The sequence below is a fragment of the Antechinus flavipes genome, chromosome 4, assembly GCF_016432865.1.
Source record: "Antechinus flavipes isolate AdamAnt ecotype Samford, QLD, Australia chromosome 4, AdamAnt_v2, whole genome shotgun sequence".
Classification (NCBI taxonomy): Eukaryota; Metazoa; Chordata; class Mammalia; order Dasyuromorphia; family Dasyuridae; genus Antechinus; species Antechinus flavipes.
In genome coordinates, this window is record NC_067401.1 from 45,868,866 (window position 1) to 45,895,839 (window position 26,974).

The 26,974-nt window shown below is 42.4% G+C and overlaps 2 protein-coding genes across 9 annotated transcripts in view; one reads left to right on the forward strand and one right to left on the reverse strand.

Annotated features, from left to right (window-relative positions):
* Nucleotides 1-391: 391 nt before the first annotated feature.
* Nucleotides 392-12,159, forward strand: TRIM45 (tripartite motif containing 45). Of its 7 annotated transcripts, XM_051992912.1 has the most exons (8): nucleotides 392-642; nucleotides 1,185-1,240; nucleotides 1,995-2,517; nucleotides 4,609-5,342; nucleotides 7,373-7,502; nucleotides 8,767-8,881; nucleotides 10,493-10,619; nucleotides 11,866-12,159. In XM_051992912.1, exons 2-8 carry the CDS (start codon nucleotides 1,231-1,233, stop codon nucleotides 12,018-12,020), a joined length of 1,794 nt encoding a protein of 597 aa, XP_051848872.1. In that variant the 5' UTR covers nucleotides 392-642; nucleotides 1,185-1,230; the 3' UTR covers nucleotides 12,021-12,159. The 7 variants fall into 7 exon arrangements, with proteins under 7 accessions (XP_051848872.1, XP_051848871.1, XP_051848877.1 ...); XM_051992911.1 differs by lacking the exon at nucleotides 392-642 and having other exon boundaries at nucleotides 891-1,240; XM_051992917.1 differs by lacking the exons at nucleotides 392-642; nucleotides 1,185-1,240 and adding an exon at nucleotides 1,418-1,706.
* A 2,972-nt stretch (nucleotides 12,160-15,131) lies between these two features.
* TTF2 (transcription termination factor 2) overlaps nucleotides 15,132-26,974 on the reverse strand; it is a 52,075-nt gene continuing 40,232 nt past the window's right edge. For both annotated transcript variants that reach the window (XM_051992908.1, XM_051992907.1), the window contains 5 exons: nucleotides 23,488-23,546; nucleotides 20,872-21,025; nucleotides 19,953-20,035; nucleotides 18,755-18,829; nucleotides 15,132-16,127 (listed from right to left, as the gene is read on the reverse strand). In XM_051992908.1, coding sequence (XP_051848868.1) covers nucleotides 15,983-16,127; nucleotides 18,755-18,829; nucleotides 19,953-20,035; nucleotides 20,872-21,025; nucleotides 23,488-23,546 — 516 coding nt within the window. In that variant the 3' untranslated portion in view covers nucleotides 15,132-15,982. The remainder of the gene's footprint in view (nucleotides 16,128-18,754; nucleotides 18,830-19,952; nucleotides 20,036-20,871; nucleotides 21,026-23,487; nucleotides 23,547-26,974) is intronic.

Below are 26,974 nucleotides of genomic sequence, written 5' to 3' on the forward strand. Positions count from 1 at the left end.
AGAAAGAAAACAAAGTCAGAAGGGAGTTGGGGGATTGTGGAAACAGGAAAAGAAGTAAAAGGAACAGAAGAGGAGGTCAGATTTAGACGGTAACGGGAATAGCAATAGCCGGGAAAGTAACAAAAGTGCTGATGAGGGATGACTTTGCCAGGAGAGCTCCGAAGGAGACGGAGTGGTTCATCCTTGAATCCTCATCGATGTCTTGCAGATCTCAGTGAACGTCTTCTGTGCTTCTCTCACCTCCCCAGCCAATAACGCGCTCACCGGGGAGCTCGTCCGACACCTTTCTATTTGCTGTTTCCCGTCCGCTGTCCCGGCCCCGGAGGCTCCCGGCAGCTCCTCAGGGCAGACTTGTTGAGTCACAAAACTAAAGATGGGCTGTGTGGTGACGGGCCGTGGAATTATGAAATCACACACAGTCAGAGCTGGAAGGTACTTGAAGGCTCCACGTGGTCCAACCCCCTAATTCTAAGAATGAGGAAACGGGTTCCCCGGACATTGACTGACTTGCCCAAGGTCACCCCCCAAAATTTAGGGGCAAGGCTGGAAGTCCAGGGTCCCGGCTGAGGGCCAGCTTGCTGGCCCCCTTCCCTCCCAGGCAGTCGGGGAGTTCTGGATGGGAAGGCCATGGGGAGAGGGAGGGTAAGAGACCAGGGGGAACGAGCTCCTAAAACCTGCAGGATTAAAAAAGACGACCCCCATCCTCCACTTCTCTGGCTTTTCTAGCTTAGTGCGGGAGGGGTTCCTCATCCCTGGGGAGGGAAGAGCATCAATTTCAGGGTGACATCACCCTGGTTTTCGAAAAACACAATAAAAGTTTCTATTTCCCTTCGAGTACTTTGCTGTGAGAAGGGCAAATACTCTGGCGGAAAAGAAACTACATCTCCCAAAAGCCTATAGGTCTCCAGGGCTGGACAGAATTGTAATTGACATCACTAATAACCAATAGTAAAGTCAAGAGGCGGTACTTCCTATTTCCATTGCTCTCTTCCCTTGAGGACTTGTTTTAAAAAAGATATCTGGAGACCTTGCTGCTTATATCAGGGGTACAGAAGATAGTTTCCCTTAAAAGGGGGACTCCCGCCTGATCGCTAACCAGTAGCGCCCCGCATCCTCGTCCCATCTTATCCCTCAGTAAATCCCTCCTCCGACGGCCCATTCATCTTCGGCTTCCTCCACTTTAGTGCCGCCCTCTCCCTTACGTGATTGGCGAAGACTGGATTGATCCCAATGGTGATTGGTAAGGTTCTATGTTACTCTGGATGGAGGTGTGCCCGGTGCGTGTGGCAAGGGCCGCCTTCGCGGGATAGTGATTGGACTCATCTGCGGCGTGAGGAGGCCGGGGGTTGGCTTGCGCTTTGCGGGGCAGCTGAGGGAGGAGGAAAGGCGGCTGACTAAACTGAGCTTTGAGGTATAAGCGTCCCGAGTTTATTACGTAGCTGAGGGAACCTTAAGAGCCCGCGGGAAGGGGGCGGGGCTCCGGGCTGCGGGGCGGGGCGTGCGCTGGAGATTGGCACGTGATAGAGGATGGAGTGGGAGAGGAAAGAAAAAGGGGTTGGAGAGTAGCACATGCTTCGGGGGCGAAGGGCGCGTGCGTGGAGGAGGAACACGCCGGGGCTGGCACCTTGAGCAGCGGGATGTATCAGCTGCACGGGGAACGGGGTGGGGCCGGAGAAGTCATGAGTCCGGCATTGGGCAGCGACTTTGTAGGTAGAATTTAAGTACAGTGGAAGGGCGTGGGAAGGCAACCCTGGGTCAGGTGGACAATATCCACATTGGTAAATTGCATGTAAGAGACGTCATCGGCAGGTGTGGGGGAGCTGCTGGGTCTTTCCCCTTCTGTCTTATTGTTAGATTCTGGCTTGGAAGGCGTGTGTGTGTGTGTGTGCGTGTGTGTGCGTGTGCGTGCGCGTGTGTGTGAGAAAATTATCTCTGTCGGAGATGAGGCTTCTCTCTGTTGGAGTGGTCCTAACTCCTCTGTTGCTTCATCCTAGATAAGATCTGGAAAAACCTTAGGAAAATGTCAGCAAGAGAGGTGAAGCAAGAGCCCCAGGGGGTTGGGGTGCAGCTCTCTAGCCCCTCTGTTTCCCTTGGAAGCCTAGGCAAGACTCGATGCCCAATGTGCATGGAGCTTTTTAAAGTGCCCAGGATCTTGCCATGCTTGCACACATTTTGCACGACCTGCCTAGAAAAGTTGGAGCCCTTCTCCGTACTGGCCATGCGACCATCAGACCTAGAAACGACCTCGGAGGATGCAAGGCCTTGGGATAAGCAGCCTCAGCAGCAGGAGTCACAGCTGAGCATCCTCTGTCCAGTCTGTGATACGGAGGTGGACCTGCCTCCAGGAGGAGTGAAGTCCCTGACTATGGACCACCTGGCTGTGAATGAGGTGCTGCAGCAAAACCTACAAGAGGACATGCCGGGTGTGGTGTGTGATCTGTGCAGTGACAGGGAGGTGGATAATCGTTGTCTCACCTGCAAGGTGAATCTGTGCCAGTTCTGCAGTCAGGCTCATAGGTAAAGAAGGGGTGGTCCCTTTTATCCTGGGGCCAGGGTACAGAGTGCTCTCATAGCCATTCACTATGCAGAGGAAAGCTTTCTCTCCAGTTGAAGTAGACACTCATCTCTTTTGTGGATTCGCCTGACCTAGGAGGGGCCTCGATTCAGTTCAGTGATCATTAAATGCCAGTTGCATAGAAGACACTGTGCTAGACAAAAACAAAACAAAACAAAACAAAACCCTGTCAACATTTGTCTTTTTGTAGATCGAGAAAACTGAAATTGCAGAGCAAAAAATGACTTTACTAAAATCACACAGGTAGTAAGTAGGCCAGCTTCTAACTTTCTAGAGTGCTCAGAGTAAAACCGAGAGAACATTTCAACATTTATATTAACCAAAGGATCAGTCATTAGAATGGTTTGATTCTTCCCATGGACAAATTTGCAGTCAGGTCTTCCTGATGGCCTTGGGAGGTGGACCAGTATGTGCTGGCAGCAGCCCCCTGTCTTGTTTTTGGATATCTTAGAATTTGGTGGGCAAACCAATTCCTAGATATTTCTGCTGGGGTTTTCTTGGCAAGAATAGTGGTTTTGACTTTTCCTACTCCAGCCCATTTTGCAGATGAAGAGACTGAGGCAAATAGGGGTGATTTGCCCATGGTGTCTGAAGCCAGAGTTGAGAATCGGGTCTTCCTGACTGGGTGCTACTTCACTGTGGCCCACAGTTGCTTGTCTATGATATTTTTCTTAAGAGAGCCATCAGAGGAATAGTTTCAGCTTGGCTTTTAATCTGCAGTTGTGAGATGATCCTTAGACAGTTGACAGCAAGTCTCTCCTGGGTAACTCTTCCTACAATCCCTCTTTTAGCAGGTTATGTTACTTGAAATGGATTCCTCAATGCTGAACAAACTTTATGGGGTTTTTGTTTGTTTGCTTTTAATTTAGGATGGTTACTGATCTGGACTTTTTTCTGATACTAAAAATAACTTACGGGGAACCTAAAAGAAGGTAGCTTGTGTTCAAGGTGGCATTGACTATTGGGTGCACTTCTAATATTTTTCTGGTGTCCATTATAAGTGTTTGTAAGTAGTAGAGCTCTCTTGAGTTCGGAGCAACTAGAAATCAGAAATGACTATGGACTGATTTGGGGGGTAACTGCTACATGGAGAAAATGCCCTTCCAAACCTTTGTACTTGAACTTTATTTGGACTTATTCAGCACAAGCTACTCCATAATTCAGTTCCCTTGAAGGGTCATTGCTGAGTCATTTAACAGATTTTCCAACACCTAATGATAGAGTGTCACTTGAGAGTTCCTCTCCTGTTTGCCAAAGGGCAAACAGTTCTGCAGGCTCTAGTTTCACTTTGTTCAGACATAAGGAGAAGGGTAAAAAGCTCTTTACACTTCACTTGTGACCTTTCGGGATTTACTACTTCTCATGCCTTGAGGTGGCTTTTTTTTTTTGTTAGCTGCTCAGAGATTTGGAGTCAGGTCTAGAACTGAAACTGCCTAGATTTTAGCATTCTGAGATGACATGGACCAAGTTTAGAATTTATGGCTGTGCTAGAGAATCTTTACTGGTTGTCAATAGTTTTTACAATTTTTGATCTATAGTAGTTGCAAACAGACAAATTGAAGCATAATGAAAGGAAAATTTTCCTAATCAGAGTCATCTAAGAATGGAATGGGCCATTTTGGAAGTTAATAGGTTTTCTTTAGAGAAGATTTTCAGATAAAGGCTGGGTGACTGTCAGCTATATTGTAGAAAGGGCTTCTAATCAGGTATTGATTAGACTAGATGGCTTCTGAGGTCCCTTTCATCTTTGAGATTTCATGATTATCATTTCAGTGGCACATTGTGTATTCATTTAATAAACTACCTTGCATTCTTCTTTTTTTTTTAAATTTGCTATTCCTATACATTTATCTCTGATCACAAGTCAATTAGTGGATTTCATTTTTTCACAGAATCAGAAACATCAAGTAATTTGATCCCCCAAAAATGGCAGAAGTGAGCTTAGGACCTCTAGCCCCCTACATTTCATGGCCACCACTCCTTTTGCTGAGTCATAATCTTCATTTAATCTTGTCCGTGTCTGTTTAACCTAGGCGGCAAAAAAAAACTTCTTCCCATTCTGTCATGCCTATGAAGGACCTGAAAGGATATAGCCAGATTGGGAAGCAAATTATGTGTTCCACCCACCCTGCTGAGGAGCTGAATCTGTTCTGCGAGCAGTGTGACCAGCCAATGTGTGGGGTCTGTGCGCTAGGTGAACATCGGGGGCACACCTATGACTTGATCGGCAACATTATCCACAAGCATGGGAACTCCATGCGGGAGCTCCTCCACAGCACCCAGCCCCACGTGGGCTCCTTAGAGAGAGCCCTGGCCCAGATTGAGGGGGTGGGAAGTGCCCTCCGTTGCCGCATGGATGCCCTATCTGCTGACATCCGGGAGTTTTGCGATGGCTACATCACTGCTATCAGAGAACATCGTGATCAGTTGCTGAAACAATTGGAAGACCTCCGGATCCAGAAAGAGAATTCTCTGCACCTTCAGAAGATCCAGGTGGAGCAGCTGCTAGCAGATCTGCGGACAGGCGTGGAGTTCACAGAACACTTACTGAGCAATGGCTCCGACCTGGAAATTCTCATCACCAAGGAGGTCGTAGTGAATCGGCTGAAGAAGCTCAAGAAAGCTGACTACAGCATTGGCCCTGGGGTAGATGATGGCATATGCTTCTCCCCACAGGAGAAGGCGGGCCAGTATGGTGGCTATGAAGTTTTTGGAGCAATTCTCACCAAAGGGGTGGATCCTGCCCAGTGCATTCTCCAAGGGGAAGGTAAGGAGAGCATTTCTTGTTCGTCTCTAGAGAGCTTTGGGGATAGACTTTTCCTATGCCATGGTTTATGATCCCGCACTCTCCTTGAGAGCACTTCTCTTCTGGTCAGTTTCCTGAGACAGGGATACCATGAGAAACTGGACACCTCCATCCTCCTTATCTAGTTCCCATGGGAATCAGAGGGAGACATTTTATAGACCTCTCATGAAGTTTAAGTTTTTTCCATGAGAAAAGGAGCAATTGCCCAGCAACTCAAAGCCCCTGCCTAATTTCTCTAAAGTGGATAGGAATGAGAGGCAGAGGAGATGAGAGCAGTGACTTAGCAGTTACACCTTGCCTTGTAATTCCTCATGTAATACATTAGAGCAGGCTCCCAGAGGGAGCAGGAGAGACAAGAAAGAAAGGGGTCCTGTGAGTTCTTCCCTGTGCGCACCAGCCATCAGCATGTCACTGTCTTGAAAAACTGGATTAGAGAGATTCCTTTTAGAATAACACTCCTTTTTCCCATGTTCTGTCCTAGAGTTGGGTCTGAGCTCTTAGATTTAGAGAATATTAGAGCTAGAAGGAGGCTTGTCAAGTTATAGATGAGGAAGTTGAAACCTAAGAGAGGTGACTTGATTTGTCCTAGATCACAGCTAGTTAGGGGCAGAATGGGAAACAAAATCCAGTCTAGATGTCTTTAAAAGCTTCTATTTTACAACTAAGGCATGTCCCGGAATCATCCTTTTTTCGTGAAATCCTTTCCAAAGGATATTAGAAATATTTGGGGCTGTCTCAAAGCCTGTGCTTGCCATCACACTGTAGAGTAGCCACAGTCAGCTTTTATCTAGAAGGCAGATTAGCAGGATAACAATAGTAGTTAGAGGGACCCTTGGGGAGGCTGATTCAGGCCAGATTCCTCCAGGATTTTCTCTAATGATCCAGAATCCCAAGCAGGAGAGGGTAGGAGCCAGAGAACTGTGCTATTGTGTGGAGCCTAAAGAAGGACCTAGCCTATTGAAGCTTCCTGTGTTCCATGGGATGCCCAGCTCCTTCAGAGGACTATAACTTCTAGAAGCATTCCTTCCCCTCCATTTCCATGATTTAGATATAATTCAGATGCTAACTACCCCTTCCTTCTTCCTTTTCTATATAGTAACAATTTTGATTCCATGTTCGTTTTGTTTTTCCCCTGGTGTAAATCTCCTTTCTATCCCAAACAGATCCCAAATGAGAATAATAATGAGTAAAGATAAGGAGTCAGAAGGGAGCAACTGAACAGAAATAGAAACCTTAGCAGGGGGTAATACTTGTAGAGAGACAAAATATCAATGGGCTAGAAAGGAGCCTTTTCTTAATTCTTTTGTTCCTATTACATTTTAGCCCTTACTGAAGGGGAGGGAAACACCTTAATTTGGGGTGTACTGGCCATTTGATTTTTCTGGGCTTCAGTTTCTTCCTTTCTTAACAGTGCTACACTAAGTAATCTTTAGGTGATCTCTTGTAAAGAGCTCTTCTATTTTACTGAGGATTCCATAAAAAAGGTCAGCAAGGACCAAATCCAAACACTGAGTGCTCTGATCCTTTCGCACTCGACAGTGATGGGCCTTGAGACGACCTTTAGGCTTCAGGGTATCCTTTTGGATTGGAATTGGAGCTGCCTCAGGAAGGTTGCCTGAAGATCCATTTTCTGACTCTGGATGTGGCTTTGATTCAGGGTTCCTCTGGGGTTGCTATGTGGCCAGCTTTTCTAGAGAACGCCTGGAGAGGCATTGTGGGAATCTCTGATTCAGTCTTGGGGGTGGGCCCCCAGGGCACATAGCCTATAAACAAGTGACTTGCCCTTTGGGTGCACTGCTTGCTGTGGCAGTTACTCAGGAGCAAGATGGAGAGGATGTCTCTGGAGCAGGATGAGAAGGGAGGTTGAGGCAAAGGTAAATTTTTTTTTCTTCTAAAAGTCTGTGGAGTAAAATGCTATTGAATATGGGTACTTTCAGTCCATTTAATTTGTTCTTTTGCAGTAATGATTTACTTAATGCTTTCTTCTTCAGACATCCACAAAGCTTGGGAAAAGCAGAAAGTCACTTTTACTCTGCTCTGCAGAGATATATTAGGGGAGTCCATGGGCAGAGGAGGAGAGCACATCCGAGTGAGCGTCATCCATAAAAACAAGAAGGACTGGTTGGTATCAGACAGCCAAGTCTCATGGGTAATACACACATAGAACTGAACACTTCAGACTCCCAGTATTAGGACATCTAAGTGCCTTCTCCAGGGTGCTTTGAGAAGTCTATTTAAAAGTGATGATTCCCATTGGTAGTGATGATTCCCATTGGTTACATTTTTCCCTTTCAAGAGAATGCTGTCTGTGTGAGGGTGAAAACCGGAGATCATCCTTTATTCCAGTTGATGGTTCCTGTGAACAGAGGCTGTTTGCTTCCCCGGGGCCCTCTCTGAGACCCAAATGTCTCTAAACTTTAAAAAAAAAAAAAAAAAAAAGTTAAGTTTCTACTGGACTAATGAGCAGTGACATCCTTAGAGCCCAGTATTTGCTTTGCTCCATAATAATATTCAGAGTACACGGGATTGGTGCCAGGAGAGGGAAAGACAAACAAAGAAAATTCTAATAGAAAGAAAAGGATAAAATTATCTTGGATTAGAATCATAGAAACCATTTTCGAGATGAAAGGGATCTCAGAAATAATTAGCACCCCCTCCATTGTTTTGAGGAAGGTCATATCATGAAGCAACACTGTATATGGGAGAGTACTTGCTGTGGACCCAGTGGGCCTGGGGTTCAAGTCCTGCTTCTGATCCAATGAAACCTAAGCAAGTCACTCACCTCCTAAACCTCATTTGCTCTGCTGTATAATTGGGGAGTTGACCTAGAATAATAACTTTAGAGAGGCAAGGCTTCCAAAGCTGGCCAGTCCAGTCCCCTCTCTTTTACAGAGAAAATGAGAAACAGGGAAAATAATGTGTATAGGTCATTGAGTTTCTGGGAGTTGGAGGTGAGACTTGGACCCAGATCCAGGATCTGCCATATCATGCCATATGGTGCAGATCCCTTGCTACCCCAAGATGTTTTTATGTGACCCCAGACCTAGAGGGATATAAAATAGATAGAGGAATCAGAGCTTTACTGATAATCATTCAGTTATGAGACCCCATAAGGTATCCTGAACCACAGTCTATGAAGCTGGCGTATAGAGTGTGACCCTTGAAGCTTCTTGCAGCTCTGGAGTCTTTGTCACTCTGGTTTGTGGCTCAGGGGTGGAATTATCAGGAAGAAGTAACTCTCCAGTGAGCTTCCTGGGTTCCCTGACAAGGAAGGCTTAAGTAGTGATGCCTTTGGCCTTTGGAGACCCCAAAGTGTCATTAGTTCTTATAAGTGATGCTCAGACATATGTGAACGAGTCTTTCTTGAACTCTTGTCCCCATCTAGTGTTCTTAAGACGATGGTTCAGGATAACAACAATGGAACTTACGCCATTTCCTTTATCCCCGAGGACCCCGGCCCCTATACTGTGTGCGTCTGTGTCAGAGAGCAGCACGTCCAGGTGAGTAAGATGGCTGCTGCTGGTCCTGATCTCCGTCACTGCCACAGCCCCTCCCCCAGAGGATGGTCCTTTTCCCCTCAGAGACCGAGCCCATCCTTCCCTCGCGGAAAGATGTTTGAAGCAGGATGTAACAGGATTATAAAGGATGTATTTGGGGGCACCAGGCGAGCTCCATGTGCTCACCGGTCTCTTCTTCAGTTAGTTCATTCTTTCTCAATCAGAATACGGTGCATCGGAATGTCCACAAAGGTGAAAAACAATCTACCTTCACGCAAATTAGCCCATTAGAGCAGCAATCTCTGTCCCCTTCCCAACTCTGAGGCCTTCTGACCTTAGTGGAAGAGCTCAGAGAAGACTGTGCTCCCCTCCCCCCCCCCCCCACTCTGTCCTTCTTGTATTTCTGTGGCGGCTCCTTCCTTTTTTCAGACCAGAGATGTTCTATAACAGACATGACACATTGAAAAGGGAAGTTTTTGTGTCCATGGCATCTAAGAACGTGATTTTGATTTGAAGTGGCAGTAAGCAGTCTGCATTTCCTCCTGGGCATTTGGTAGTGTTTGGGCAGGGAGCACATAGGGACACTCGCAGTTTGGTATAGGATTCACTTGTGAGGTTGGAGTAGCTCATGCAGAAATGAACTGTCGCTGATAATCATTTCCCAAATGGAAAGCCTGCCCTCATTCTATTTCTGTTTGCCTTCCTCTCCACAGTGCCTCTCTACCTCCCATGGACAAAGGTGGGGATTTAAAAGGCTAGGAGGGGACAGAGGCAGTGAACTGGAGGGCTCAGACACGTCGCAGGAGCTCCTGGGCACCCGGGTCTTGTTGGGTCATGATGCTCTACTGTAGTAGGCTTTCTGGGAATTCACAGCATATGCACGTGCACAAATAGACCCACTTAAGTAGGTTGTGTTGGATTCACTAGTGAACACGAAAGCATGCATGTTTCCACACTGTGGGATACACCAGGATTACAGATTTAGAGCTAGAAGGAAACCTGAGAGCAGGAGACAGTGATGAGGATGACTGCATGGAAAAGCCCAAAAGATGTGGGAGCATTAAAAATAAATTATTTGTATTTTGTTGTTTTTAGTTCTGTGTGACCCCGTTTAAAGTTTTCTTGGCAAAGAGACCGGGGCGGTTTGCTATTTCCTTCTCCAGCTCATTTTACAGATAAGGAAACTGAGGCAAACAAGGTTAGTGACCTGCCCAGAGTTACCCAGACCTATTTGTTGTGCCACTTTCTGCCCCAAATGATTGGGAATTATTCTTTTAATCATGAGTTATTATTTTATTAGCACATAGGCAGCACAGGGCAAGTGGGAGAGACCTTTGAGTGAGTCCCAGAGAGCATTTCTGGACTTCAGCTGCCTGCCACAGAGCTTTACAATAACTTCAGAGTGCACTGAGGGTCTGTGGGGACAAGGGGGACAAAGTCTTGCCTCCTTTGCAGGAGCAGGAGCACAAGCAGATACAGAGGCCCATGTTTGGTGGGACAGACCTTACCTCCTGACCAGCTTGGGGACAGTCCTCAACTTGGTGTTTCTTCCACTAGGCCTGGAATGGACACTTGCTCACGGGCCCCTGCTCTGTGGTCTTTATGATTTTGTAGGGCTCACCATACACAATGAACGTGAGGAGGAGGCGACGCCCACATCCGGGGGTCTTCCACTGCTGCTCCTTCTGTTCCAGTGGAGGCAAGAAGAGTGCCCGCTGTGCCTGTGGGGGGACCATGGCAGGTGAGGGGCCCATGTGGGGCAGGACCTTGGGGCTCAGACAGGGCTGAGCCGTGTCACAGTAAATCACAAATGCCTCACAAAACGTGGAGAAAGCATTCAGTTAAGGCTTTGTGGTTCTGCCCTTGGAAGGGAGGCATGTGGGGAAAAGTGCGAGGGATTTCTTTGGCAGCAGGCAGACCAGGGAGGAGCCGGCGGACCTCCTACTCCCTTCCTGGGGTCACTCGTCTCCCCACTTTTGCGCTATTTCTCCCTTCAGCTTGGTACAGGGGCAAAAGGGCTGGTTCTACTTACTGTCCATGGGATCTTGGACAAGTCACTCTTCTTGCATCTTAGATTCTTCCAAAAAATGAGAGCTGGATCAGACAGTCTCTGAGATTTTCCTCTCCCCAGTGCCTTTTCTAGCTGCTTTGCACTCCTGGCTGGGTGCTAATTAAACAATGTGATAACAATAAGGGTTCATGATAACTAATGTGGGGAAGTGAGGTGCCCCAGGGCTCTACCTGGAGTCAGGAGGACCCAGGTTCAAGTGCAGCCTTACTTAGCCCTCATCCAGTCTCACTCTTAGCAGCTGTGTGAGCCTGAGAAAGTTACTTAGTCTGCCTCCCCCCAAACAAACCATATTACCTTTCTCTACCAACTTTGTTCTGGCTAATAAGATTATTGACTTTTTTTTTGTTGTTGAGGCAATTGGGGTTAAGTGATTTGCCCAGGCTACACAGCTGTGTTAAGTGTCTGAGACCAGATTTGAACTCAGGTCCTCCTGACTTCAGAGCTGGTGCTCCATCCACTGCACCAACTAGCTGATTATTGACAGACATTCCCCTGTGGATGTGAAGATCACATGACAATGTTGATTAAGCACTGTGCTAATAATCTCTAAGTGCTTCAGCCAACGATTGGCTGTAGTTAATCAACTTAACGCTGTGCCTTGGCCAGAGCTCCCTCTGTTAAGACTTGCTTTCCAGGATTTTCCTTCTGAAAGCTGACGCTTGGTCCCCTCCACCGTACCTAGGTGAGTCAGTTAACGAGCTTTCATTAAGCAGGCATCACTTTGGGCAAGGTCCAAGGCTAAGGTGCTGGAGAAAGAGAAAACAAAACAGTCTCTGACCTCAAGGCTCCCAAAGGCTGGCAGGGAAAACCATCAACGCCGAAGTGGGTCAGAATACGGACAGGGTGCCTGCTCTTGGTAAGCCTCGTTCCCTTGGAATTGTTAAGCGCTCAGGCTAATTCTTGGTCTCTCGGGCAGGGGGGTACCAAGGTTGCGGACACGGACACAAAGGTCATCCAGGCTGCCGCCACTGGTCGTGCTGTGGGGGGACGGAGGAGAAGTCGGAATGCTCCTGGAAGGTAGAAGACGAGATCAGTTCCCACAGGAGCCTGGTCCGGACGGTGGCGCTCTGAGTTTTCCGAGGATGGAAAGGCCGAGTCTGCAGGAACATCAGTTACCGGGAAGTCCCTGGGCTTTGGGGCCAAGCTGGGCTGAGCTGCTGATTAATTCTGAAGAAACCCCTAAAATAAATGCGCCTTATCTTACCATCGAGATCAGTGCCCCTGCATGTTACTGAGGTGATGAGGTGCTCTCCGTGCCATGGTCCCACTGAGCATCCCTGATACGAGGGAAAGACCACATGGATTCCTGGCTCCACATGTCACTGACCATGCTGGCTAAAAGCCAAGGTTCTTGCTGCTGGTGGAACAATAGCATAATCTTCATCTACAAAGGGGCTAGGCTACTAGATTATAATCATGGGGGATTAAAAAAAAAGGATATTTTCTCATCTAAAATAGAGCTTTGCTTTCAATAGCTACAACTTTCAGGCTGCTAGGATTGTTCAGTCATTTATGTCCAGCTCTTTGTGACTCCATTGAGGGTTTTCTTGGCAAAGGTACTGCAGTGGTTTGCCATTTCCTTCTCTAGCTCATTTTTACAGACAAGGAAACTGAGGGAGGACAGGGTTAAGGGATTTTCCCAGGGTCACACAGCAGCTAATAAATGTCTTGAGGCCAGATTTGAACTCACAAAGGGGAATTTTCCTGATTTCAGGCCTGCCACTCTATCCATTGTGCCGCCACCTAGCTACTCCTACTGGCTAAAAGTCAAGATTTGTTATTGTTTTCTTAGTAGTGATAGTAAATCTGCAGCATTATCTTTACCTACAAGGGTATTTTGCTACTACATAATAATTATGAAAAGTATTTTCTAATCTAGTTTTCCTTTCCATAGCTAGATATTTCAGGTTACTAGACTTAGAGATAGGCACACTTCTACATGAAACCTGTAAGATCTGATTTTGGTTAATATGAGCTATACGCTTAAAGAGATAGTTAGCTAACTATTTTACGTTCTTGTGGTAGTTTTCTATTTTGCAATGGAAAGAAAACTGATTACACTTTAGCATTCATTTAGCATTTTGTACACTATCTTGAATGCCTTCTGGATTATATACAGACAAACTAGACATCAGTTAATCAAGGCTTTTCTAGAACTCTCCTCCTACTAATTTGTTTAAAGGACAACCATGAAGAATTATAGTAAGATTTTAGGAGCTCTTAACAGAAAATGCAAAACTGAGCAATACTGTTTTCTGGATATTTCACAAACCAAAAACTTACCACACACCCAATAAATAGAAAAGGAGTCAACTGCAGAGTATAACAAAGACAGACGAAACAATACATGGCTATAGGGCTGTTCGTTCTGTTGACTCATTTTTGCCCTCACACAGTACTTGGAATGAAGAAAGCTAAGTATTTTTTGTTTAATTGAATAGGGCATGAATTTTCCTCTATTAATAAGCATTTATAATCCAAGCATCCTTTCTTTTCCTATTGAGACACATCACATCGTAACTACAGTCCATTGGTGGGGAGATCAGATGGAAAGGGGTTAAGGACTATAAACCTATCTCCAAAAGCTGTCATTTTATAACCCGGGGAAGCTAATAGCTTTTATTTATGATGTGCCCTTGTCTTCTCCATCAAAGAGAAGAGGGGAAAAAATCTCTTTAGAAACATCAAAAACAACTGAGGCACTATTTCTCATCATCAAATTGACAAAGATGTCAGAAAAAGAAAATGGTTGATGCTGGAGAGGAAATGTGAGGAAAAGGAGACATTAATGTATTGTTAGTGGAGTTGTAAACTGGTCCATCCATTTTGGAGAATATGGAACTATGCCCAAAGAGCTATGTGTTTATCCTTTGAACCCAGAAATACCACAACCAGGTCCAAAGAGATCAAAGAAAAAGGACCCAAATGTACAGAAATCTTTATAGAAACTTTTCATGGCAGCAAAGAATTGGAAACTGAGGGGGTGCCTGTTGGGAGTTCAGCTCCACTGAATACAGAGAGTGAGTATTCACCCAAGGCCAGGTAGAAGATATGCTTTGCAATCTCCAGAGTGCCAGTGCTTGCTTATATGCTTTATATGAAAACACTTAACCTTTTAGGCTAGTGTTACAATATTACTAGCTACCTTCAATTGACATCATATATCTTTCAGAGTTAACACACAATCCATACTTTGACCTTTCAGTATCTACCTTAACTATCAATACTAAGTACTTAATAGTTAAAATGCTTTGTTTCTGTTGCCCACATTCTCTATCAAGATTACCCTAATTTTACCAAATATGTTTTTACAATTATTAATACCTAGACTGAACTCCAGCTGTTCATGGACATATTCAATACTGGCCCTCTACAGGTGCCCATCAATTGAGGAATGACTGAAGAACTTTATGAATATCATATGATGGTTGTGCTGTGAAAAGTGATGAAGGGGAAGATTTGAGAAAACCTGGGAAGATTTATATGAACTGATGCAAAGTAAAAGGAGTAGAACCACAACAACCTACATAGTAACAGCAACACTACAGAGATAATCAGCTGGGAAAAACAGGAACTCTAACCACTGCAGTGATTTAGCACAAATTCAATGAAAACATGATGTAAAATGATATGCACTTCCAGGGAGAGAACTGATGGATTCAGAGTACAGATGCAGATGAAAGCATGATTTTTCCTTTTTCTTTTCCTGCTTTTATCCCTTAAGAATATGGCTAATGTGGAAATGTTTTACATGACACACACACGTATGCATACTATTTCTTGCTTATTCAATGGATGAAGGAGGGGTTGGAGAGGAGAGAATTTGGAAATGAAAATATGAAATTAAAAAAAAAAAGTGAGAAGTAATTTTAAATTTTGGGTACTCATTGCTTTTCTCAGCTGTTTATACTGAAACTTCCTACATTGTACCATATCATTTCCCTTTTATTCCTCAGAAGTGGTTTACACCTTAAGAAACAGTAGCTCTTTCCTTAGAGGCACCAGTGGAGTCCCAGCTCACATAGGTGCTTCACTTCAGACAAATACCCAGAATCTTTGCCTTACAATTCCCTTGATTGAGGGGGAAGAGTTCTACTTAAAAAGAGCCTTTCTTGTACTCTGTAGGTATAAATTATCATGAGAAAAAAATTTTTTCTTTTAAAAAGACTCCAAACAAACAACTGCTAGCACTTCACAGAGTTTATTATAATTTGAATACCAATAAAAACCCCAAGTTATTGAAGTAACAGGAGGATGATTTAATTGGTAAGTTGCCTAGTAGATTTTCTCTGAGAGGCTCCTGCCAGGAAGGAAAGAAGGTCTATGGGACAAATTTTCCTGGCAGGAAAATGCCAAAATAAAGTGGTGTTTCCAGAGATTAACTGGGTTGCACAGTCCCATTACAACTGATGGTTTCCTGAGGATTTGGCTAAGTGCTTTAAACAACACGATGCACACTTCTGTGAAGGCTGTTAGAAGCCATAACCTCCCAGACCTACAGCTCCTTTTTTCTAAACATAGAAAGCCCTTTTGGGTTTCTAAAGTCCTTTTCCTACCCAGAGTGTTCATACTGATTTACAAACAAATGCTCCATCCTCAGTTTTTCTGAGAGAGCATGATTGTCATTTTCTGGGGCTACGGGAATGAGATGAAAAAATGAGCTGACTGAGCAGGGAAGGGGTAGAAACAGAATCGATATGCCTAACATCTCCCCTCATGAGGTCACAGAAGGGAAGAAATGATGAAGGGGAAGATTTCAGGAAAACCTAAGAACACTTATATGAAGTGACGGAAAGTGAAGTGAAAAGAACCAGAAGAATAATCTGTAAACAACCAGTTGCGAAAGACTTGAACCACTTGGACCAATACAAAGATCCCCCACAACTCCAAAGGAATCATGATATATTGTAAACTATGATCCACTTCAGAGAAGAACCGATGGATTCAGTGCAGATGCCCAAACAAAGCAACATAAGAAGAAGCATCTGAATATTCCCCAGGGAGGTTGTTCAGATTTGTCTTGGATAGAAAAATTAAACGCCAAATAGGATTTTGAGGTCAGCAAGGGTGAGATTGGTAAAGGATTCGCCAGATCCAGACAGAACTTGTGTGGCTAAATCCTTCTTCCTGGATTGCAGGTATGAGATCTTCTCTTCGACTGTGTCCTCACAGACAAACCTAAAAAACCCAAAACATAATATCATTTTCCTCAGGCTGCATGGAGGAAAAAATAAATAAACCACCAACAAACAAAACACCAAAACCAAAAAACTCTTACATAACTTGAAACTCGTGCACTAATCTTTTCAAAATAAAATAAATTTTTTAAAAACTATAAATAAGATATTCAAACCTAAACTAGGGAGTCAAAAAAGGGGGAAAAAACTATAGACTAATATTCTTAATGAATCCTGATACAAGCATTTGAAGTAAAATGTTAACAAAGAGACTAAACAGTATCGTAAAAATTAAATACTATGACCACAGTTTATATTTATTTCAAGTTTAGAATTGATTTATTAGGAAAACAATAAACATAAGTAATCACATTAATAATCAAAACAACATAAATTATATGATAATATCAAGAAATGAAGGAAAAACTTTTGATGAAGTATAAACATCTTTTTGTTTAGAAACACTGTAAGATAAAAGAATAAATGGATTTTTCCTTTACATGATAAATAGTATATATGGAAAATGAAGAGGCAGTATTAAATGTAAGAGGAATTAATGAGAGTCCTAATCAAATAACAGGATATAAAACAAATAACATACAAATCATCAGCACTTCTGTATAATACCAATCAAATCTAATAGGAAGAAATAGAAATGGAGTTTACCTACCAAAATCTACAGAGAAACTAAATGAATACACTTAAATCACTGGTTATGAGAGTAAAGATGTAAAAAAGAGATGCTAATTGCTCCTGGATAGGCCAAGTAATATTTTTTAAAAACTACAATAATACCTAAACTAATTTATTTATCCAATGCCATGACAGATTATCAAAGAATTATTTTTAGAACTTAAAAAAAAATTTTGGAGGAGCAAAAAGGTCAAGAATCTCAAGGGTGAAAATGAAAAATGGGTAGGAAGAATATTTCGAACTATACTATAAAGCAACAACCACCAAAATAATTTGGTACATGATCTATGTGGGTCCATGATACACTGAAACAGACAAACCTAGTAGCCTAGTACTTGATAAATTCAAAGATACTAAAGTCTATGGTAAGAACTCACTACATGTCATAAATTTATGGGAAACATCAGTTGGGGAATGGCTGAAAAAGATAAGGGATGCAAATGTAAAGGAATATTGTTCTGTAAGAAATAATGAGCAGCATGATTTCAGAAAGGCCTGGAGAAGCTTACATGAACTAATACTTAGTGAAGTGAGGAGAATCAAGAGAACAGTGTACACAGCAACAGTAAGATTCTATGATGGCCAACTGTGATGGACTTGGCTCTTTTCAACAATGTGTTGATTCAAGGCAACTTCAATAGATTGTTGATGGAAAAAGCTATCTGCATCCTGAACTTTGGAGATTGAATGTAAATAAAAGCATAGTATTTTCACCTTTTTTGTCGTGGTTGCTATTATTGTTTGTTTTTTTCCTTTTTGATCTGATTTTTCTCACCATAGCATGACAAATGTGGAAATACGTTTAGGAGAGTTGCACATGTTTAACCTATATTGGATTTTTTGCTGTCTAGGGGAGAGGAGGGAGAAAAATTTGGAACACAAGGGTACATGTTGAAAACTATTTTTGCATGTATTTTTAAAAATTAAAAACCTATGATTATAAAAAAAACTTATAGGAAAATGAAGCAGTTGTTTGGCAGAAATTAGATTTAGAACTAACTTCATACCACATACAAGGATAACTCCCAGTGGACACGTAATCTAGACACAAAGGGTGACTTTATAAACAAATTAAAAGAACAAGAAAGAAATTACTTTTGAGAACTATGTATAAGGAAAGAGCTCATGATCAAATAAGGGATAGCAAAAATCACAGAAGATAAAGTATACAATTTCAATTACATAAAATAAGAGTTTTTGCACAAAAAAGAAAACAACCCAATGCTGCTATGATCAAAAGGGAAATAGTTAAGTGGTTATAAAAAAGTAAATAAACTTTTGCAATAAATTTCTGTAGTAGAAATATGATTTCCAACATGCACACATACACATGTACGCACATGCACGTGTGTATGTATGTGTGTGTGTGTGAAGACAGATTCAAATTTGATTTTAGGCCATTCTCCACTTGATAAATGGTCAAAGCATATGAATAAGCAGTTTGGGGAGTAGGAAATCCAAGCTATCAGTAGCCCTATATAAAAAGTACTCCAAATGGTTAGAGAAATGAAAATTAAAAGAACTCTCAAGTACCACTGAAATCCATAAGACTGGCAAAGTTAACAAAAAAAAAAAAAAAAAAAGTGACAAATTCTGGAGAGACTTTAAGTACACATCGATGCATTATTGTGAATTGGTCCAGCCATTCTGGGAAGCAATTTGGGAACTGTGCCCAAAAAGTTAACAAACTGTGCAATATTCTCTGACCTAACAATACAACTACTCAGCCTATTCACCAAGGAGATCAAAAGAAGAGGAAAAGGTCTTATATACACAAACAAATATTTATAGCAGCTCTTTTTTGTGGTGGCCAAATAGTTGAACACATACATAAATCATTTCAAATCAATAAACCAAAGGTAGAAGAGTTCATCCTATCCAAAGAAGGCAAAAAATCTTAGAAGGATTTTTGAGCCCTAAAAGGTCATTTCTCACCTGTGTATGACCACATCTTTTTTCTGTCCAACTCGGTAAATTCGGTCACAAGCTTGCTCCTCAAGTGCTGGATTCCTGCCAAAAGATGAGAGGAAAAAGCAAAGATTTCAGCAACTTGAACTGTACTTACTGACATGATGCTTAAAACTTGCTTTTCAGTATCTCTGTAATACTGTGTTATCGTCTGTCCTCCATTTTTGGATAGGGACGTCTTTCCTCCTTAATTATTTTTTGCCCTGTCTTTATTTGAGAACTATTTGCTATTGAGGCAAGGGTGAGACCTATCTCCAGAGTCAAACTGTCAAATATATCTATTTTCAACCCCAGTTTGTTCTTTAAAATCCTCTCAACATTTCAGTGTCTCTTTAAATCTCTGGGAATCATCTTCTGTTTCAGGAACTGCCATGATTCTTTACCATATATTCCTTATTCAGTCTTCCCTCATAAAGACCTGTATGGGCCAAGCATAAGAAAGTCTGAATCTAATTTTCCAGAACTCAGCCCAGTACGGTAGCTCTAACTGTACCACTTCTAAGTTGATGAGGACTGAAGCACAACAAGAGTCCCTGGGAGCACTGCTCATCATGGAAATTCCAGATTGGAGTAAAAGTCAAGAAAACAAAGGATAATTATTAAAAATTCTCATAGCATTTAATCCATTCATTTTTATATGCAAACTGTATAACTGTGTTACTGGTATTTTCCCTGTCAAGTCCAACACAAACAATAATATAGAGTTGGCATGTTAAATATACTTTAGTTTCCTGTACATGTAATTGAAAAGTTCGTGCTTTTTTTTGAGTAACTTTTTTTTTTTTAAATTCTCCCAAGCTGAAATGTTCTTGGATCCCAGAAAATGTATTTTGGAAACAGCACATGGTGTTGCAGCTGAAACTGACAGATGTTTGCTTTCAGCTGGCAGAAATGGCTGTGCTTCAGTTACCATAGCAACAGATGTGAGTTTTAGCCATCAAGTGGAAGACTAAGTCATCATTTGAAATCTTATTCAAGATTTCTGGGAATCCTCCCCTCCACCTCCCCAAAACACATTATGTTTAGTTCTATTGTAACAACACATAAGCAAAACACATCCATGTAGACAGCCCAGGCACTTCTAGAGAATAAAGGGAAAACTCGATAAATAAAACAGTTCCCTGCCTCCCATCTGTTCTACATATGGAAAAAAAGCAATAGGTACCAGTGCATATCCAGAAGAAAAAGGTGGTTCCCTCCAATGAGGTTCAGTCCAACGCCTCCAGCCAAGAGAGAGATCAGCATCACCTTCAAAAGGAAGCACATGTTACTAATTCTGAAAGACCATCATGATCATCCTATGGGCTGCTGCCAGATTTCCTCCTCTCACCAATGACTGCATGATTCCATGGGGATCGCAAGATCTTTCCATCACTTCCTCTTAATAAAAATTCCATTTTACCTGTTCCCAGCAGTCACACATCAAATGTAAAGTGAGTGTCGGTGACACACATAGTGCTGCAACCTGTAGTCAGTCTCAGCTTGAGAGTCAGGTACAAAGCTGGAGCTCTGATACACAGTTCAGACTACCTGCTTCCTCCAACTTGTCTGCTCCTAACAGTTCATGAAGATAGAGAACTCCAGGAAGAGCAAAGTTGTTACAAAAAGTACCACGTTGATGAATTCACAGGAGGAAATAATCCTGTGTTCAGAATTTGGGTATCTTGCTAGTATCCCAAAATTCATGCTCTACAGAGGAAGTAGGCTGGAGTCCAACTTCCAACCTGTATGTATTTGCCGTAAAAGTCAGCAGTTTGGGATGCAATTATAGATTCTCCTTAATGGTAGCTAAACTGGAATAGATTTCAGAGACTGGCAATCCTATTGTTAGTAATCAATTAGCCTTAAGAATTCTTGACATCAAAGGACTATGAATAGAAAAGGAATCTATGAAGCCAAATGTCTTCTGTAAGAACTAATTCCTTTTGGCAAGGTTGAAGGCTGACAGCCTCATATTGTCACCGTTCGCTTACACCTTTGTAGACAGTCAGTATCAAATTGACCCATCTTTGCCCTGGAGAGAGAAATTAGACTGCTGATCTTCAGGAGATTTCAGTCAGCATTTTTCATGATCCATTTCCTACCCGAGGCTCCCTGCAGCTTCTGTTGAAGGCCTCGACCAGGTCCATCCTCTGTTTGGGATTGACAGAGCCATCAATGACGGCATAAGTCAGCCCACGTCGCTGAAGATGCAGAGCCACAATTTTCAGCATGGAAGTCCACTGAGACACAATGACACTAAAAAATAGTAAAGGGAACAAATACAACACATTCTCACTCAGTCTATAGGTCTCAGTATCCCTGTTAGGCATGACCTCAAGTCCCCAGGTGGAAGAATGGGTTTCTACCTAAGCACCACCTCCAAATCCTTATCAATACGATACAGAGGAAAGACCACCAGCTTTAAAGTCAAAGGATGTGGGTTCAGATCTTATCTCTGGTGTAATTCAGTCACAAGCAATTAAATACTTAATAGTTGTTACTGTTTTTCAATTAGTCCAACTCCTTAGATTCCATTTGGTTTTCTTGGCAAAGGTGTAGCAGTGCTTTGCCATTTCTGCTCCAATTCATGTAAGATGAGGAAACAGACAAACAAGGTGCCCAGGATCACATGCTTAGGAAATGTCTGAGGCTGGATTTGAATTCAGAGAGACAAGTCCTCCTGCCTTTGTGCCTGCACCTCCAGCTGCCCACTGAGCACTTAATAGGTGCCATGATCTGAACAAGCCACGTAAGCTCCCTGAGCCTCTGTTTCCTCACCTGTAAGATGGGCAGCCTGGGGCTGCTTCTGACTCTGGATGCGGTTCTTTGTGCCTCTCCCTTGTGACCTCCATCCCACCCCTGGAGAGCTTTTCCTGCTCTGTCCCTTCTCTTCTTCGGTGCTCCCTTTGCTGGAGGCTCCTTTGCTGCTGCCCACATTTCCGCCAAGGCTGTCCGCATGCTTAGAAAACCTTCCCTTGGCCAGCATCCCCTCGAGTTCTGATCTTTCACCACAGATCTCTTGGAGCCACAGAGGCCTCCCCTCCCACTCATTCTCACCCCTCAGAGTCAAGCTTTCACCATTCCCCTCCTCCATGGAAACTCCTTCTCCACAATCTCTTCCCTGCTAAGGCCAGTCCCTTTGGTCAGTGCTCAGCTTCCCTGACCACCCTGTGTTTCTGACAGCTCTGTCCATTCTCCTGCCAGCACACTCTCCTTTCTTGACTCCCATTATACTGCCCAAGCATAGCGGACAGAACATTGTTCTTGGGGATCACAAAGACTGAGTTTAAATGTCACTCCAGACACTTAAAAGCTGTGTGACTCTAAGCAGGTTTACAGCCCTCTCTGCCTCAGCTGCTTCTTCTAAAATGGGGACAATAATAGCATCTACTCCACTGGGTTGTTGTGGGAATCAAGTGATATGACATACAAAAGGACTTTGGGATTCTTAAAGTCCTAAAGAAATGTTAGCCGCCATCACCATCATCATCAATTCCTCTGATTACTACGCCTTAGTCTCCTTTGCTGGATCATCCTTGCTCAACAGATAAATGCTAGTGGGGATTTCAGGACTCTGTCCTTGGCTCTCATTAAATATCTCCACTCCATAGAGGTGTATATATGCATCTCACACACATACTCATGTTTAGGACTGGGGGAGTGAGAGAGGAGAGAAAAGAGAGGAGAGGGAGGGAGGAAGAGAGAGAGAGAAAGAGAGAAAGGGAGAAAGAGGAGAGAGGCAAAGAGAGAGGGGAGAGAAAGAGAGAGAGAAAGGAAGAGAAGAGAAAAGAAGAAAAGAGAAGAGAAGAGAGAGAAAAGAGGAGAAAAGAGAGAGAAAAGAGAGAGAAAGAGAGAGAAGAGATAGAAAAGAGAGGAGAGAAGAGAGAGAAAGAGAGAGAGAGAGAGATGGAAGGAATGGTTTTGGTTTTGCCTTTATATCCCCAGGGCATCTTATATATAGTAAACTCTATAAAAAAATGTGTGTTTAATCAAATTGTCACATCCTTAGGACTGGCCTCTGAGGTTTCACAAAATCTAGTCTTTAGAATCTGAGAGCTGAAAGAGACTATAGCAGTCATCTAGTGCAAACCATAAAGGAAAGAAATCTTCATTGTAACAGGCCTGATGAGGGAGATTCTATGCTGCCTCAAGGCTTCTGAGGAACACGACTCTCCCACTTCCAGAAGCAGCCAGTCCTACATGTGAACAGCTCAGATTCTGCTGCCATAGGTTTACCCTAGCTCTGAATTGATGGCATAAAAGGCAAGGAATGAATTCTTTGAATTACTTATGCTAAATACTGTCAAAATAAAATCAGAACCTCTAGTTAAACGGATATCTTTTTTGTTCTTATATATCCTTGGAATCTAGCTAGAGAATAAATTCATTATTCTGTCAGAGAAGAAAAACAACAGAGATAATCAGGTCATCTCTCTGGCAGTTACTGACCTCAAATTGTTTTTTTACTTTTAGAAAGTTTCCTCCAGACACTTATTTTTATAGAGCTCCTGGAGAGATTTCTCCTTCAGTCTGAACCACAAGAAAATTTCCATTCATAATCATAAAAAGGTAATGGTTTACATCCGCTCTAATTGCTGTACTCTTTCCGTTTTGGTGTGACTCAAGGTCCTTGGGAAAAATTTTTTGACAATCACAGAACAGTACCAATTCTCCAGTTAGTCATAACCAAGTACAGGAAAATGATGTATTACATTTACCTTTTTTGAAATTCTGAATTTTTCTGGATCAGCTCCAGCTCTGCTAACAGATTTGAGATCTAGATAAAAGAGAGATTAATTTGTAAGTTTATGAAAAACCCTTTATATATTACTTGTATACATTAAAATTACAAGAATCCACAGAGCTGGGCTTATGTTTTATATACAACAGGGTTTTGCATAGTATCATGCAGAGAAACCATACACACACACAAACACACACACACACACACACACACACACACACACACACACACTCTCTTAAAATCCTGAACTGAATATATTCATTTGTCTCTTTCCCATATGATCAAGGTTTCTTTCTTTCTTTCAACAGGTATATGTGCTACTCAATATTGCCTCCTACAAATAATCCTGTCAATAGGCTGATATACTGAATAGTGTGAGGGGGTGAAAGAGGGAGAAATAGTCAAATGACTCCTTTAATTTGAACCCAAATTAAAACTTTCATTGTAACATAAATAGAAATGAACTTTAAGTTCCAGTTTGATGAGGTCACATAATTCAACTACTATCAAGTATTTTTCTTTCAACATTTTAACTGATACCTTTTTCCTTTATATTAGTCATTCCCAAAATGCCTAACTCATAAAGCCTTTCTTTGTCAACACAGATTCATATATTTGTTGAATGACTAATTCATTACAAAAACTACCTCCTTCACCTCCACTTTTCTCCTTTACTCTAATTGTTGTTCCAACCCATCCAATGTCCATGACTGGGTTGGACAGCCCTCCATTAAAGTTCCAGGGCATTCATTGGCTAGATGGAGATTGAATCTTAAAACTAAAAAGATTAGGTTCATCCTGTTATGTAATACTTTTTTTTTTTAAACAACAGATTTATATAGTGTTTTAGGATCTCCAAAATACTTTATAGCATTATCACATTGGATTCTTACAACACTCTAAGGTAAATGCAACAGAGATTATAATCTTTTTTTTTTTGTACATGAAAAAAACCAAGACCAATCCACTTTGTAGAGGTTGTTTAAAAAGCTATTGAGATAGCCAAGTGGTGATATCCAACAAGAAAGTAGTGATGTGACACATATCAGAGAGAGAAAGACTAAGTATATATGTATGGACGTATGGGAGGCTTCTGAATGAAGAGAATTAACTGAACCCATAGATGTGTGTTATGTTCCCTGAATGGAGATAATTAAATGAACCCACAGGAGCAGGAGAGATTATCTGGGAGTGTGGAGAGTGAGAGAGCTGAGGTAAAGGACAGAGCCTTGAAGTACAGAGCAGTGTTAATCTGTGGGTGGGGGTGAAAGCCTGACTGAGGGATGAGAATGAGTGAGAGGGGAGGTCTTTATTGCTCCAAGAGATAGGTGGCGAGAGATCAGAACTCGAGAGGATGCTGGCCAAGGGAAGGTTTTCTAAGCATGCGGACAGCCTTGGCGGAAATGTGGGCAGCAGCAAAGGAGCCTCCAGCAAGGGGAGCACCGAAGAAGAGAAGGGACAGAGCAGAGAAAGCTCTCCAGGGATGGGATGGAGGTCACAAAAGAGAGGCACAAAGAACCGCATCCAGAGTCAGAAGCAGCCCCAGGCTGCCCATCTTACAGGTGAGGAAACAGAGGCTCAGGGAGCTTACATGGCTTGTTCAGGTCATGGTACATACTAAGTGCTCAAGGGCAGCTGGGGGTCCAGGCCCAGAGGCAGGAGGACTCGTCTCTCTGAATTCAACTCCTGCCTCAGACACAATTTGTGTGATCCTGGGCAAGTCAACACACCCCGTTTGCCTCAGTTTCCTCATCTGTCAGATGAGCTAGAGCAGAAATGGCAAAGCACTGCTGTACCTCTGCCAAGAAAACCAAATGGAGTCACAAGGAGATGGATCAGGGAAGGCTCCTGGGAGGATGGGCTACCTCAGCTTAGGCCTGGGATGTGACTGCATGGATGTGGCAGATGGAACACTGAGCAGGTACAGGGGACAACTAGTAGTCTGTCTCTCTCCCCATAATGTGTGTGGGGGTGTGTGGTGTGTGTGTAATGTATATGTACATATCCTTTGAGTGGAGATAATTAATGATTTGTCAATGTCATGGAGAAGATCCCAGTAGAGTCCAGGTCAGAGTAGGGTTCCCTGTGGATCACATAATGCCGACCTCATCAAACCCCACAACTGTAAGTTTTCCATAATTATTGGGAAGGTTTTAGTCTGTCCTCCACATATGAAAGACCAAGTGGATGAAGAATGTCTATTGCCCAGATTTCAATATGCATTTGGACAGACACTCTTTAGAATTTGTCCTATAGTATATATAATTTAGGACAGACATTAAAGACAGAGAAGGAGCTTGTTCCAAAGATGAATTAAAGGAGACTACTGAACTGCTTTTGATAAATTGTAAAGCTCCTTTATTGGCCCCATATTTTCAGTAGCAACATTTTGTCAAGGTTGCTGTATGGCAGTGAATTGTTCTCTTGTTTTCACTCACTTTGCTACACAAAAATTCATACTAATCTTCCCAGATTTCTCTTGTCATTTCTTGCTGTGCAATAATATCCCATTATCTTCATAAACTATAATTTGTTCAGCCATTTTTCAACTGCTGGTCATCCACTGATGGATTTACAGCTCTTTATGACAACAGAGTGCTATTATAGTTATTTTTTGTTCAGATGGGAATTTTCTCTCTTTTTTTGATCTCCCTAGTGATATTGCTGGGAGGGTATATACAACAGTTTAGCGATTTTTGGGGTAGAGTTTCCAAATCCTTTCCAGAATGGTCAAATAAATTCCCAGTTTTCTGACTTTCAAGATCTTTTTGGATCCCAACTGTAACCAGTAAGTTAGTTTTCCCTCCTAGCATTGTGCAGTAAAAAAAAATCTGATAAGAATATCAAAAAAAAAAGAAAGAAAGAAAAGAAAAGAATATCATTTATGCCCTTTTATCCAAGTCACTCATAAAAACGTTAAATAGCACAAAGCTAAGGAGATTTCCTTTTAAGGTGATGTGAAGTTATCAGCACTCACACTGAATCTGGTCATTTAATCAGTTCCATAGGGGCTAGTTCCCTATTACTTAGCAGACAGAATAAAACTATACTATCACCTACTCCAAATCTCTCCATCTTTACCATAAGTTTAGCATGAGATATTTTATCAAATATTTTACTAAAAAATACAATGTTTCCTTGATTTACCAAAAAAAGAAAATAAGAAATGTCAGTCTGACATAACAAGTGTGACACAGCAGTGAAACAAGCTAATGAGATCTGAGCTACCCTGGGGAAAGGATGTGGGAAGGAGGAGAAGAGAAGGAAGAGTTTTTTCCAGAATAAGAAAGTGCTGTATATTGCTTCTGTCCAACCACATCTGAGGCATTATAGCCAGTTTGGGACAGCATAGCTTAGAAGGACATTGTTAAGCTGGAGAGCATCCAAGAGCCAAATCAGAATCAGATCCTCATATTAATGCTGTATAAGGATTGACTGAAGAGTCTGGGATTGTTTTGCCT